Here is a 15,093-nt window from a genome sequence, read left to right on the forward strand (position 1 = left end):
ATGGCGCAATGAGCGTGGGTAGGTATCTGGTAGATTGCCCCTTGTCCTGTTAATCGCGTGTGGTGTTGTCTGGATGTAGAATGATTCAAGCAGTAAGCATGTAGATAGGGTTTTTTTCCCTGGCGATGATAGCTGCTGCGTCCCAGTTGATGATGCGGTCTGTCTTCTCGTGATGCTCGGCCAGCGCATTCGATGCCATACGTGTTTGCCTTTGCTACGTCGTACTGTTGTTGCTCCCCCCCCCCTTTTTTTTTTCATATCCTAAGACTACCTGATTCACCGATAGGTTGAATCACAGTCTTTACAAAGAATCTTGAAATTACCCCGGGATAAAGGTTGCGCTCGATGGGGCCTTCACGCCTTCAAATATGGTGTATATATATATATGGTATCACGTCGTCAGTACCAACATTGCTTTTCTCCATCTTATTGCACTGTTTCGATGTCAGTTTCTGCTCTCTAAGGTGCATACTGCTACCACGGCTAATGCAGAAAAACAAGTGTCCTTCTTTCAAGTGTTTACCAGTGTTGTCATTAACAATAAATGTTACAGAGATATGAAAAAAGCACTAGTAAGCTGCACAAGACGGATAAATCCTTTTGAATGGCCAAACGGCATGCTTCTCTATACGGTTTGCGCATGCGAATATAGTCAGCAAGGCCGACCTCTTCTGCGCCGTCGTTCACGCTGTTCAGTACTGAATCTCGATGAATAGCACACTGACAATGTCAGAAATATGGGAATTGTTATGTGTGCGCCATTGAAGGGCTGCTTGAAGTCCATTAGGGCGGCTTTAGTATTAAGAGAACGTCGTCAAAGCTCAACTAAGTGTAGTATGATGGATAGGTGGGCGAGTTGGTATTGCATTATTAGAAAATTTAGAGCGCTAGAAAGATACCGCACGAAGAATAAGGAAGACACCACACGCACCACATACGCTCTAACCAATAATTTGTGGTGATTTCTTTCGTTATTATTACTGATGAAAAAAAAAACTGAGTTTATTGTCGGAATTAAATTCTTTCCGTACTTTCTTTAGGTCACCGAAAAAAAAAAACTGCATGGTTTTATGTCTCTTCGGCCATCAGTGCCAGATATGTATACTCCGTGCCATGAAGGTTAAATGGAAAGTCTTCTTTCCTAAGACAGGGCTTCTACTATATATAAAAAACTTGTATTTGGCGGCGGTTAACGCAAATAGATATATAGGTTTCGAAAAGCTGAAATACATTTTACCAGAGAAGACATATTACTCTTTGAACTCGGTTTTTATGGCACTCGGGGTACACTAAAGAGGACATTTACACGTAAGACGTCGGTTGGTGTGATGCTCTTATTCCACAGCAGCCGCGAGAGAGCCGGGGTACGTATTGTGGGCATCGTCGAATTCCGCCATATTGTCAAATTATGTAATGGCGGCATTTCGAACCATTCAGCGGGGACGTAGCAGCCAGCTCTGCGGGCCAATCAAAAATGACAAGATGGCTAATTGAACAATATGGCGGAACTTGACAATGCCCGAAGTAGCATTCCCGGAGAACAAAGCGGAAAGGGATGATGATAACCGTAAAGAGGCGACGACGATGAAGTGCAGGCTTAGCGCTTAAAATATTATGTAGTCGTTCTCGCGGTAATTAAGAAATCACGATAGCGATTCGTTTTAGCACTTTTGGCGTGCCATTAGGAAGTATTTTGGGGCCCGCTGATGTTTATTATGTACGTAAATCATATTGTTTGAAGGAGCATAGCTTTTCACTTTCGTGCTGATGATGCTAGTTTGTTTTCCAATCGGCAGAAGCGGCCATATAATATAGTGACGTTGACCACACCGGGGAGCAACGTCGGCGAACGCACGTGCCCAGGGGGAGGGAGGCGCCCCCCCCCCTGTAATTAAGTGTCATGCCACCCCCACCCCCACCCCCGCCTGTGCTACCACTCCTCACACATTCCTAAAGCGCCACCAAATCAGCCTTGATACTTGACAACTATTTGGCGGTCAACATTTCGCTGCCTTTTTCAATCCTCTTGGATGGCGGCAGTTCTCGGCATCTCATGAGGTGTGAAGGCCAGTTTTCTCATCGATTTGGTGCCCACGCGCTCGTTTAACCCGAGATGCGTTTAGTAGTCACAATCAATTGCAATGTTCAGAGCACATCGTTCTTGCTTCGTTAGTTAAACCTTCTTTGTTTAGACTGAACCAGGGACCAGGAAGGAGATTCGGTTCGTAGTCAGCTGGTCTCTATGCTCGTGGAACGAGCTGCGGCCGCAGAAAACGCCACTTGCGTTTACCTTTTCTTTTTGCTTCATTGTTTCCTTTTCTGGCAGCTCGCCGCGACAGTGGCAGATCCTTGAAACGATATACCCGTGATATGGGTTAGATAAGGTGCCAAATGAAATACTGCGATACAGCGCCCATCATCAAACCCTGAAATGACCATTAAACCAAAAAGAAATATGAATATCACACGTTACCTCGCCTGGTTTTCCCTAAATGTCCAGCACTTTTCGTGCGAAATTGGCAACTGGGAACAAGAGTCGCAAGCAGTTGAGAAATTAAGTGATATACTAAGGGAGAGAGCCGAGGCAACAGCCAAATAGGAAGGGAAAGCGATAATTAACAAATTGAACCGTTGTCTGTGATGTTTGTGAAAATATTTATGGATCAACATTTTTTTATTCAAAAAAGAAGTAGAGAAAACGCCACCAGAAGTGGAGAATGATTCTGTGTGTTTTCAATGACGCTTCTACAGTTATCAGTCTAGCCGCCTAACGTAGACATTTATCTGCTGTGCTTATGTGGACGTTTTCCTAACCTTCTGCGGTGGGCGCAGTACGTCTACAACGGCAGCGTCCTGCGCTCTACACTGTTGTACGGGACTGGCGGCCACGCATCGTTACGCAACTTCCCAAATAACAATACTAGTCGATTTTGGCAATTAACTTGGTAGAGCAGTAAACGATGGATCGGAAAGAACCTGTGATTGTTCCGTAAATATATATTTCTCTACAATTCTTTCGGAGATAATTCAGGAAAAACTCAACTAGAAATCTTTATTTTACAGTTTCGCTTGCTTACTTGTTCTTGGCAGTGTTCTTCCGGCGTTTCTTTCCTGCGCGAGTCCATTTGATGTGATTCCTTGTTTGCCAAGTAAAGGAGAGGTGTATCTCACAGGCGCACTTGTGAGATACATTTCACTTCATTTCTCGTTTGCGGGTTTATGCGTCTTTATGGCAAACGGTGGGCATTATTCCCATTTGTAGTAGTAAAGATGCAACCCCTCTTCATTTGCATAGAAAAGTTACCTAGGCTTGCCTCACCACCCCCTTCCCCCTCCCAGAAAAAAAATTCTCAGTATGTGCCTGCGTCGGAGTACATAGAAGCACGTGTGTATATAAATTGTTAGCAGCTATAACCTATAGCTGTGACAAGCGCATTAGCCGTAAGCACTTAAAAAGAGCCATTCACTTCAAACGACGGCGCAGTAAGCATCTCTTTCTGATAAGGATCTCACTGTCAGAAGCGAACTGTTATGTTAATCTGCTTTCTACATAAAAACGGTTGCTTGAGGTATAGTTTGGATCACCGTGTATAGGAATGGTATAGCTATAATATACACATAATTCAAAAGACAATTGTTCACCACATTTTTTGTATTACTTGGGCGGCACATTGGCGGCATAATGCTTAATGTCCCAACACTTCTCTGTAGGGTCTGCACACATTATCTAAAAAAAAGAATGCTATTAAGCTAAACATTTGGACATAATTACTTGTTAGGGAGATTTACAGCTTCTTAGTTCATAAGTGCGGGCTTTAGTAGCAATTTCTATCGCTTCCAGCATTTTGTAAAAGTGTATTAACAAGGAAGTACAAAATCTAGAAACTGACATAGCAATTTATTCATCTTAGTGTTGGCAAATCTGACGCATAAAGAAAGAAGCCCACACACAATACAAATACCCGCCGGGACTGGTCTACTGGATAAGCTTGCTCTATAATTATTCCCTATAGAGATCATTCTATAATTTAACGCGTTTACAGAATAAAGTGCATGCTCATTGGGAACGAGTGATATGCGCATTGTTAAGGTTACTCTGCACACGTGTGAACACTTTGTGTGTACACTCTTAGTCAAGTCCTGCATGTCCTCCGTATAAGCGGTACGTTCTCGGTTCATCCCAGACCACCGCGTCTAAGCGTTCTTTCAAACGAGATCATGCGCAACAAAACGCGGTCGACTCGTTGCTGACGGCTGTATGAGGCCAATGAGCTAACGCAACGTTTATAGACAGCACTGCAAATTTGGCGCCCAAGAAGCGCGTAGAAACGTTAAGAGAGCGTTACAAAGCGAAAGGTGCAAGCAGTGATTAGGGAGAAGGTGCGAGGGCGAAAGAAAAGCGAAAGGCAAAGGAAGAGAACGAATAGACCAAGGAAGAAGTCGTCGCCCCTGTGCGTATACATAGCTTTGATGGCGGAGGAGGGGGAAAGACTGAGACGGGCCGGGAAGGAGCAATAACATGGCGTCAGCCGGCGGACGAGGCGATTACTTTCGGTGGCGATTATCGTCCTTTCTTGGTACCATCGGCGTTATGCGACTGTGTTCACGCTGTGAAGGCGTCTGGCCGCCTCGATGAACGCTCTCGGTGATCTCAGTGACGTTCAAATCAGCCGATGTTACCGGAAATGGGAAGAAGCCAGTGCAACGTCGACAACTCGTGCGAGTGCGACCACAGGGCGACAATCGCCAGCGGTGAGCCTCCACGTGCGCTGGATCGCCTGGCCCAACGTTACTAGACGTTACTAGACAACAACATTACTAGCTAGTCTAGTAACGTTGGTCTGGCCCTAGAACGTGTGCTGTACAGCTGCGAACCAGTGTTGATTCGGTAGGTTGATCTTTGCTTACCATTCTACTAAACGCTTAATTTCTGCTATTGTATTATTATGAGCCAGCAGATGACGAATCTCGATGATTAAACATATGTTCCTGTAGTATTAGTGCGGACGCCCACATTGAAGCTTTGGCGTGTGAACTGCCTATATAACTGCAGGCGTAGTTCCGTTTCGGTTTGCAAATTGCATTACTGCCGGCGATATTTTTTGCTTGCAAAGCCAGGTGTCCTTTCGTTGAAATTTCATGCGGGGATTTGCACTAGGGCTTGCGTTTTATCGCGCCGCTAGTAATCGCGTGTAGCCTTCTAACCATGAAATCTTCCGTTTTTTTATCCCCTTCGTGGACTTTGCGAAATGAATTCATTGCATTTCGTAGGTTAAGCTTTTCGAACGACGGCTTTATTTTGAACAGTTTTCTTGTGTGTTACGCAGTTTCCTCGGTGAAATGTGTGTATTTGTGTGGGTTTCTGGTTTTACTGTGCAATGCGTCAAGTTCCCTAGAATTCAAAGCTTAGTTTAACTCGAAGCTTGTTTGACGCGAAAATAATCATCCAACTCCAATGACGCAGCAGTAGAGAAAAAGAGTCAGTTTGCGCTAGAAGCAGAATTTGCCACAGTATATCTTGGAGAGGAGCACTACACTCGTTACTTGTAGGAGGGGCGAAGTTCTATGCCACTGGCAAAATTTAAACGGCGCAATATCTCACGTCGAGGTAGCAGTTTCAAGTTTTATTGCAGACTGAGAAATCTGTGGATTTCTGTACTTTCGTCATCTCATGATATTGTTAGAAAGCAGCTTTGCATTGCTAAAGACTGTGAAATAAAAAACAAAACATATCAACAAGTTGTATATTTTGTTCATGTCTAGTAACTGCTACTTAGTGTTGATTTTCGGCTAAGAAGTACCCACTATCCCCAAAATAGGCCTTAATAAGACTTTTCTTAAAAGCTTATGTTTCTCGGATTATCAAATTTCTGCAATTTCTTTTCATTCTCACCTAACTGTGTTTTTTTCTACACAGAATAATAACGCCACCAAATAAAGCGAACCCCCGGCTCTCCAGTGCAACTATACAGTGGACCACAGCACCGGTAATAAGCGAAAAACTGGCCCAAAATGCCTATTCATTCAATTGCGAAAAAATCATATGCTTATGATGAAACACACGAAGGAAAACCTGATATTTTGCCAGCAGAAAAGTGTAGTGGGGTGCAGAAAGATGCAAGTTTTTGCAATATTGCTCGCATACGGATGACATTGAAGCACTTGCATGCGCTGTGCTATCACTATGCACATGCACGAGCCCTCTCACTCATTTCTGCTGATTTCACACGAGTGGGAAGTCACCGATTCAGTTTAGGCGAGTTAAATGAACGTAAGCGCAGCTGAATGCGAGTAAGTGTTAGGGACATAAATGAGCACCCTGACTACCAGCTGACGGTGTCGGCTAATTTGTTATTACCTGCAAGTGTAAAGAAATATGACTGAAATAAACAATGAGCCCAAGCACATTGAGTTGATTTCGAAGAGGACAAGTATATGTGAAATGTGTTTGCACAGAATGCCGAGAACGAAATTAAGTGCATTTTCCTAGCTTTAATTACTTGCTTAGAGCATTACGTGTGTTCGTCTATTGCCATGGCTTGAATACTTTGTTTACACTATGCATGCACCAATTGTATTCAGATTAAGTAGGTATGGACTTTCGTGCTTATAATGCCAGTGAAACTTCAAACAGAGATCTGTAACTTGAAAGGTCGGACACATTCGCATGTTCATAATCTCTTATGAGTTATGCAGATGTGAAGTGTGTGAAACAGTATGCCCTACTTTCTGTAGTAAATCATCGCCACCTAATTTCATAATGCTAAGATGGAAAACTGGTCGTGTTGGTTGGGCAGGATCTGATGTGAAAGGCGCAAATATGACAAACAAAGCGATAAACACACACCGTGAATACTTTGTTTAGCGCAAAACAACAGACACAAGAAAGACGACAGGACAAGGCGCTACTCTCAACTGACACCATTTTATTGCGTCACTCCGTTATAGACAGCTCAAACCAGAGGAACATGCGCAGTGAGCACCGTGTGGTGGAGCCACCAACATCCGGTTCCTAGAGCGCACTCATGCGACAGAATCCAAAAAACCAAATTGAGCGCTGTACAATGTTAAGGAAGGCACACTAATGCACTGTGACCCCAATGACTGAATGAAAAATGCTTCCGATAGCTCTCGGGCGGTGGTGCCACGGCTCTTTTTCAAAATCGTGGTGTCACGAACATGGGTTTGCACTTGCATATTTTACAATGCTGAGCCAAATGTGAACCTGTGCCTGTTAGTATGGATCGCTCATGTTCTCTAAGGCGTTCGTTAACACAGCGGCCTGACTGCCCTACATACACTTTGCCACATGACAAGGGAATCTTATAAACCACACCGACGCTGCAATCCACAAACTTCGCGTGGTTCTTTTCACAATCTGGTTTTTTACTTGTTTTAGAAATACGGCTGCACAACATTGAAAGTTTCTGAGGAGCGGAAAACACAACCGGAATTTGGTATCTAGTGGCGACATTCTCTAGATTGTGAGACACTCTGTGACAATACGGCACAACTTCAGGCCTGCTCTTTTGTGTGATGCAGTTACTTTTGTGCCGCTTCCCTTTCAGTTTCTGAAGCAGTACCTCCGAGACTGACGTCACCACCACACGTGGGTAACCAGCAGCCTGCAGCCTATTTAACTGTGCAATGAAACTCAGGTTTTGCCGTTTCATCTGCTTAAGAAAACTCTCCGCAGCTTGATGCGGGCAGGACTTCAAAACGTTCAGAAGGCACATGTTGGCCATGTTGCGTTTGACTAGATTGCCCGTTGTCATCTTCGCGCCTTTTGCATCAGATTAGTTTTATAATGCTAACACATGCTCATGGAGAAAGAAGGAAGAAAGACATGAAGATAGGCAGGTTAGCCAGCATAAATATAAGCGACCGACTCAACCCGCCGTCGTTGCTCAGTGGCTATGGTGTTGGGCTGCTGAGCACGAGGTCGCGGGATCGAATCCCGGCCATGGCGGCCGCATTTCGATGGGGACGAAATTCGAGAACACCCGTGTACTTAAAGGGACACTAAAGCGAAACAATAAATCACTTTAGACTAATGAAGCATTGCTTGATAACGCTGCAGGCAGTCATTTAAAAAAATAGTTTGATTATTAGATGAGAAAATGTAGGTCCAAGTATCAGTATTTGAATTTCGCGCCGAAACCCCAGCGCCGGCACGTCAGCGTGACGTCAGGGATTCCAAAGTATGTTTTCGCATTTGGGCCGCGTTGGCTGAATAAAGGTTCCCGAAACTTGCCATGTTTGATATTTGGTTCCTTTAGAACACAATGTAGTCAATGTGTACCGCTATATATAATTAGTAGGCCCTAGAAGATGCCATTAAAATCCAAGACGTCACAGCCCCCAGGTGCGGGAACTTAAGTAGGCGTCGCCACCCGTATTTCGTTCTTGCGCTTTTTCTGGCTTACCAAACGTCTTATCGTTGTAAGAGTGGTGTTTTTGGTGTTGTAGAACGGTAATTTACTGATGCAGAAGAAATCATTTTTCACTTTAGTGTCCCTTTAAATTTAGGTGCACGTTAAAGATCCCCAGGTGGTCGAAATTTTCGGAGTCCTCCACTACGGCGTGCCTCATAATCAGAAAGTGGTTTTGGCACGTAAAACGCCATAATTTCTTTTAACAAGCGAACTGCTCGGTGCTGGTGAAAGGGTATAAAGAGAATGATAGGAAACAGGAGAGCCGATATTTAAAAAAAAGAACGTGTGCACATCAATGCGATGCAGCGCGCACAACAGCCCGCATGTTAAGTACCAAGGCAACGCAAGGGTGTTGAGCACAGTCTCGACACCGGTTCTCTCCCCCAACGAGGTGCAAATAAGTGCAGTCGAGTTTGGTTTTCTAGCCACACCACAATGAGGGCAGTCACATAAGAGATCTCGGATCATTGTCTCACAGCCTCAGAAGTTTACGGTTAACATAGAGACCTGTTTAGTTCAAGATCACTCCTATATTGGCCTTGAACAAAACATACCTCACAGGGCCAAGGTGAAATAGTTTCTGGAATTGCCTAACATTGAGCGTAAATTCTTTTTCCTTCCAGGTAGGGCGATCGACTAGAGGTCCAGGAGTCAACAGGACAAATGATGCTGAACAAATACGAAGGATATCTGACGTGTTTGTGATGAAGCAATTATGTCAATGTAAATATATTTGAAAAGGCTCCTTTCTTGTCTTATTGGCAATTCATATATAAAGAACTTCACTTGCATCTCCCTGAATTTGCCCAAACACTGCGACATGTATCCGGAGTGTGCTCCGCAGGACTAAAAAAATTTATATTGCTTGGCTCTCACAAGAGTTCTTCAACTGAAATACGTACATTTTCTTGGAGTACTTTCATTCTTCCTTTTCTCATGCTAGTCATGGATAGCTGTCTTTTCATTAGCTGCGATCACTTCACTGTCTAAGTTGCTCATTAGATAACCTATCTATAGAAAGTGTGACCTCACATTAAATTTAGGACGTATGTGTGTTCAGTTCCTGATATTGTACTTGTCCGCTATTTTACATAATTTTGGTTCTAAACAACTTTTTTTTTTAATGAACGGGAAAGCAACGAACTGAGAGGTCCAACTTTTGTTGGTCACAACCGAATGAAGTTCATGAAAGTTCATGCGTTATGCTTGTTTTAAATTTTAAAAGGCGTATGCATGAACATTGCTTACCTGCTTTTGTCTTTCCTGTTGTAGTTTGTCTTTTACATTTTGCTGTCAGAGTTTGGTATATAAGTCCACATTTTGTGTCAAGAACGTACAGTGAAACTATGCTGCATACTTTGTTGTATAGTAAATAAGTCATTCTCCTTTGAAAAATATGTTCTGTGTCTAAGCCTGCATGAACATGCCTGCATGAATGTACAGCACGCTTCCAGATTGTGCACACAGATGAAGTGAACATTCTGCTAAAGCATACTTCAGATGGTAAGAAAAAACTTACGCTGTTAATAACTGTTAATAACTGTACGTGTATATAGGTGGAGTTGATATAACAAATATAACGAAGGCACAGGCACTCAACTCCTTGGCATACCTTACTTAGCATGAGACACAGCGCAATAGCGTCGCGCCTGCTTAATACAGCACTCGCTGTATTAAGCGGGCGCGACGCTATTGCACTGTGTTTCATGCAAAGGAAGGTGTGCCAGGCAGCAGTGGACTGCATGCTGCATGTGGACTGCAGATACCTAATTATCTCGACGGAAAGATTGGATCAGGATTTAGGTATCGTGCACAATAGTTGAGTGCCTGTGCCTTCGTTATATTTGTTATATCAACTGCACCCACGGGGTTATTAGGAGCACAAGTTTTTTTTTTGTTACCCCCTAAAGTATGCTTTAGCAGATTGTCCATTTCATCTGTGTGCGCAATCTGTAACTTTATTGCAGTTGGCATATAGATAGACATAACTAAAAGTAGTTCGTGCATGACTACGCCTCGTCTTCCGCACAGAGAACTGCTTGCATTCCTGGCAGCAGAAACTGCTCATTGCGGTGGTGCTAAATATACAAATGTAGCACAAGACAACGGGCAAATCGCGTTTATTCCAGGCTCATTCTGTGTCGGAGTCATCGACGTGAAAGGCTAGGAATGGAGCCGTTGTCATCTCTGATACGCAGGCAAAATTGCGCCTCGTTACATATTTTCAAACGGCTGAATCGTTATTGTGATAACAGTTGCCGCGGTAATCTGGTCGCTCTAGCGCTTCGGCCCCGCCCGTCGCATTCCGTCGCTAATGCACAAACGCTTTTCACCATTGGGTGCGCGTTAATTAACCCTGGGTGGTCACAATAATCCGGAGCTCTCCATTACTGCGTCCCTCGTAATCCACGGGTCCCGGGATGCTAAGTCCCACAATATAAGTTCTTTAACCACGCCTTGATTTCTTTCCTCCCTTCCTTCTTTTAACCTCGACGGTACTGCAGGTATGTCCACGGTAACTAGTCGCAACGTCACATGCGCGCGGCAGGTAAACAGGTGAAAGCAAGCTAGCGTGCGCAAAGCAGTCATGCTTCCGATATTTGCAATACAGTTACGGTAGACTCACGAACGGAGATAGTAACGTGCCTTGCTGCTACAAAATAAACATTGAATCAATAACTACAACGGAGCAGTGTAAAACGCATGGTTCGAGAGCATTCTTCTCGTACTTGCAAAAGCTATCAGCTTTTCGGACGGGGAGCATGCCTGTTGCGGCCAGCGGAAGGGAACAGAAATATTTGTCGGTTCTGCAAATTTACAGACGTGCCGGCAAACTCTCGCCCGCTTATTCGACTCTCAGAATAGCGGAGCCGTATTGTCGTTATACCGTCGAGGCAGCGTAACACTGAAGCAAGTGCAGTTCCCTATATTCGCAGGTGTGCATATTGGTGGCGGATCATATTTGACTGAACCTTGTGAACGACGGTGAAAGCCTCTCAGACAAACCCAAGTTCCCGGTTAAACAGCGACATGCAGCGAACAATACGCAGCATAGCGAATAAAGAGAAAACATCGAAGAACAACATTCACCTGGCGAAGGAGCTTGTTTTCGCGCAGCTCCCATGCTCGGTTATGTTATACCTTTTTTAGCCTTTCCGCCGCAAACGACAGTTGTTGAAAGCGGGAGTCGTATACTGCTACTTACTTAAATACAACTTTACTGTCACCAATCACATAAGCTGGGGCAACAGTTACACGAAATATGTATGCCACACACGATCGCCTGCGGTGACCAATCGACATAAAACGGCAAGCTCGGAAGCACAAATGTGTGCACAAACAGCTATGCGAATCCTGCGTGCCAGCGTAGCGATGTGGTGTAGTGGTTACAGTGTTCGGTTGTCACGTGGTGCACCCACGGGTTCGATTCCCAGTGTGTCCATGTTTGCGCAATGTGTGTTTGTATGTTGAGTGTTACCAATTTCCTATGATGTAGCTCTGAGCTATGTGTATGGAACTTCGTGAAAGCCAGACAGATTTGATCTGAAATACCGTATAAAGATTTGGCTTAATGCGTGACATTTTCCAAGCGGCTCTTTTCTGCAACAAATCGGGCTGCTTAAATGCGGGCCGCATAAGATAGGCCGCAGACGCAATAGGCCGCTTGGAGTGAGTCATTTATAAGCGTCGAAATTTTGATCAATTTTGAAAACTGGTATTAACTGAAAGTGTATGGACTGTGTAAACCACTGTCGATGTATAGATGCTATTGTGATTAGTATATGTTGCTTTTCTATGTGCGTAAATCGATCAATTTTGGAGGGTCTGGGCTTATGAAACGAAGTGTTTCGTCGTAATGCATTGCACATGCAATTTAAGGAAACGAAAAAAAAATGTAGACAAGAAAAAGATTGGAGATGTGTCGACATGATCAGTGTTGTTCATGCTCTTTTCAGCGCTTATATTTCGATGCGCATATTTCGTGCCCTCTCTGGCACCTGCAGCCTTTTGACCCTTTGAGCTACGTACAATTACAAAGCGGAATAAGTATCGTATAGCCCTCTGGCTTGTTTTTCTTTTGGGTTCGAAGAATATACTTGCCCATAACAAACATGACTGATATGTGTTCCAAGGTATCGCCTTACAAAACGGGCTCAAGGATATTTGTTACTAAGAAAAGCTCGTGGAAGGCGACAGAAGCTGAATATCCTACATTTCTTGTGGCACGGCTACGCAGCATGCAACTGGTACAAGCACTGCATGCATAGTTCGAATGCAAAACGCGTCCATTGCAGTGATTGATATTAAGCAGTATGTCTATAGGCTGTTAAATAAAGTGCTTTCTTTTTTGTCAAGGCAGCTGTGGTTTCAGTCTATATAGTTAGTTGATCGCGACTGCACATCTCAGCGTATATCTGAAGTATTGGGTAGTCCGTATTCAATACATTCACAGTTTCTTCTCAAAGCCTAACCATCCATGCACAGCGGTGCGTCTTGAGAGTGCGTGCTGAACTCTGCAAAGTTAACTCGCGTGAAATAAGGAGGTAGCGCATATAGGGACAAGTTTGGAGCCAGGTGCACATCGCACTTGAAGCGCATTCTATAAAGCGTCTCAAGTGTGGAAGAGCCGTTGAACATACTGGTTTCAGCTGAATGTGGTTATATATAGATACACACAAGGGTGTTGCGCACATTTTGAATACGCGCGATTAAGTAGACCTCTCATGAAACAAGCTGTAGTATTGGTATATATACATCGGGGAATGTTTAAATCTTGAATGGGACGCGTCCTGAAAGTTGTAATTCCAGGCGCGTTCCAGTTCCCTGCAGTAAGTTTTGTGCACCAGACGTAGATAGAATAACGTTGTCAGTGTTTTGATATTTACCCGCGGAATATCATCAGGCTTATGACTGTGGCTTTCGGTGTCACTTAATTCGAACGGTTTGCGGAAAAGAACGTGTGGTCGTCTAAGCTTCCGAAAACAAAGTGTGAATAGAAGAAACACCGAAACTGACCTGACATGACATCACCCGGTCGCTGGTAAAAGCCCGCAGTCCTGGCCAACCAGTCTAAGGACACATGTGACTTGATGCCGTGTTCTGCCAACGTCGGGTGAAACGCACTTCCGGGCAACAGTCCGGGCAGGGCACCGGCGGGCAGACCCCCACCGGCGGCCTGAAGTCCGTACAGCGGATGTCCCCCCTGAAGCGCGGGATGGTAGCCCGGAAAAGCCCCGAAGAGTCTTCCGGCAGCCTGCGAGGCGACCACGGCCGCCACCGAGGCCGGAACGTTGGGCGGCGGCGGACTGGCGGCGTCTCCTTCGGAGCAACTGCCGGGCGACTTGGACGCAGGAGTCGCTCGGCCCGAGTCTCGCGCGAGCAGGGCTTCGATGCAGAAGGACTTGGCAGTCGACGCTGCGGCCGCGGCCGCTGCAGCAGCAGCCACGGTCGTGTCTGCCATGTTGCTGCCGTTTCTTGTATAAGAATCCTCTACGCTTCTATGGGCACAGTTGCAATATGCGCGGGTTCTTCTACAGTGCACACAAGTTCGCCGTGCCTCGCCGAGCAGACGCCCCCGCAGCGGCCGTTCGACGGGCCCGATGCCTGTCGTCGGGGTCTGTGGGTGACGTCCTCCGCTTTCGGTTCTTGGATGCGATGCACGCAATCCCTCACTCTCTATCTACCGAAGGGTTACACGGCAACTGCACTCGCTACACTGCTTGAACTACAGTCGCAGGCGCGCGGAGAGATTTCGACGCCACCTCGGCCCGCGTTTCGCTGCCGCGAACGGCGCCGGAGGAAGGGAGAACGGGGGAAGGCGCCGCTTCGGGCGGGGAAGGACGAACGGGCCGATTCCGCGATAGCGCCGACGCTGGCCGCGGAAGCAGCAGAAGCCGGCTGAGCGCGTGTAGCGGCGGAAGGGGGCGGCGCTAGGCCTAACCGCTAGGCCTAATGCGTTGCGGATGGCGCTGTTGGAGAGCGGCGCTGGGTTTCGGAAGGCGGGGTTCGGGCGCGGAGGCGAAGGGGAAATCGCGCACGCTCTTCGCTCTTTCTTTTTTTTTTTTTTTTTCGTCCGGCGCGGGTGCTCGCTTTCCCTCGCAACTGCGCCGACCCTCTCGCTCGCCCGCGGCTTGCTCGGGCGCAGGCTGGCAGCTCTATTCGGCGATTCGATTGCGGCCGGCACCCTGGCACTGCCACTGCTCACGCTGTTGGGAGGATTTGGCGCGACGAGTTCTCCCAATTGGACTCGCATTGCGGTATTGCTGCTGCCGGCACAGTTCCGCGTATTACGCGCAGGGTGAACCACGCGATTGCGGCAAATGTGTGGTCGGCAGATGGCTGGCTCAGCTAATCCCTTTCCCTATGCTGTCCGCGCGTGATCCGGTTTACACCGTAGTATAGCGGAGGATGCAGTGAATGGAAAGAGGCGTGATAGCGTGTTAATATCCGAGATCTGGCCAGCAGAGAGAGTGAAAATGTCTGCGGTGCTACAATTACTCATGCAAATAAGGCTGTTACTCGTGGCAATTATAGTTACTGTATTTTTTCCCGTATTCAATACAAGGTTGTATCTTTCTTATGCGTAGAATTATGCGAGGGCAATATTGAACTTATCGTCTCTTTGAAGTATAATGCATCCGAGTCTAATCACCGCATC

At 45.8% G+C, this 15,093-nt stretch overlaps 1 protein-coding gene across 1 annotated transcript in view; it reads right to left on the bottom strand.

Moving 5' to 3' along the window:
• The window catches only part of LOC135920398 (motor neuron and pancreas homeobox protein 1-like), an 81,545-nt gene extending 67,199 nt beyond the window's left edge, over positions 1-14,346 (bottom strand). The window contains exon 1 of the mRNA XM_065454656.1: positions 13,452-14,346. Coding sequence (XP_065310728.1) covers positions 13,452-13,896 — 445 coding nt within the window. The 5' untranslated portion in view covers positions 13,897-14,346. The remainder of the gene's footprint in view (positions 1-13,451) is intronic.
• Between the last annotated feature and the right edge of the window lie 747 nt (positions 14,347-15,093).

Source organism: Dermacentor albipictus, chromosome 10 (assembly GCF_038994185.2).
Source record: "Dermacentor albipictus isolate Rhodes 1998 colony chromosome 10, USDA_Dalb.pri_finalv2, whole genome shotgun sequence".
Classification (NCBI taxonomy): Eukaryota; Metazoa; Arthropoda; class Arachnida; order Ixodida; family Ixodidae; genus Dermacentor; species Dermacentor albipictus.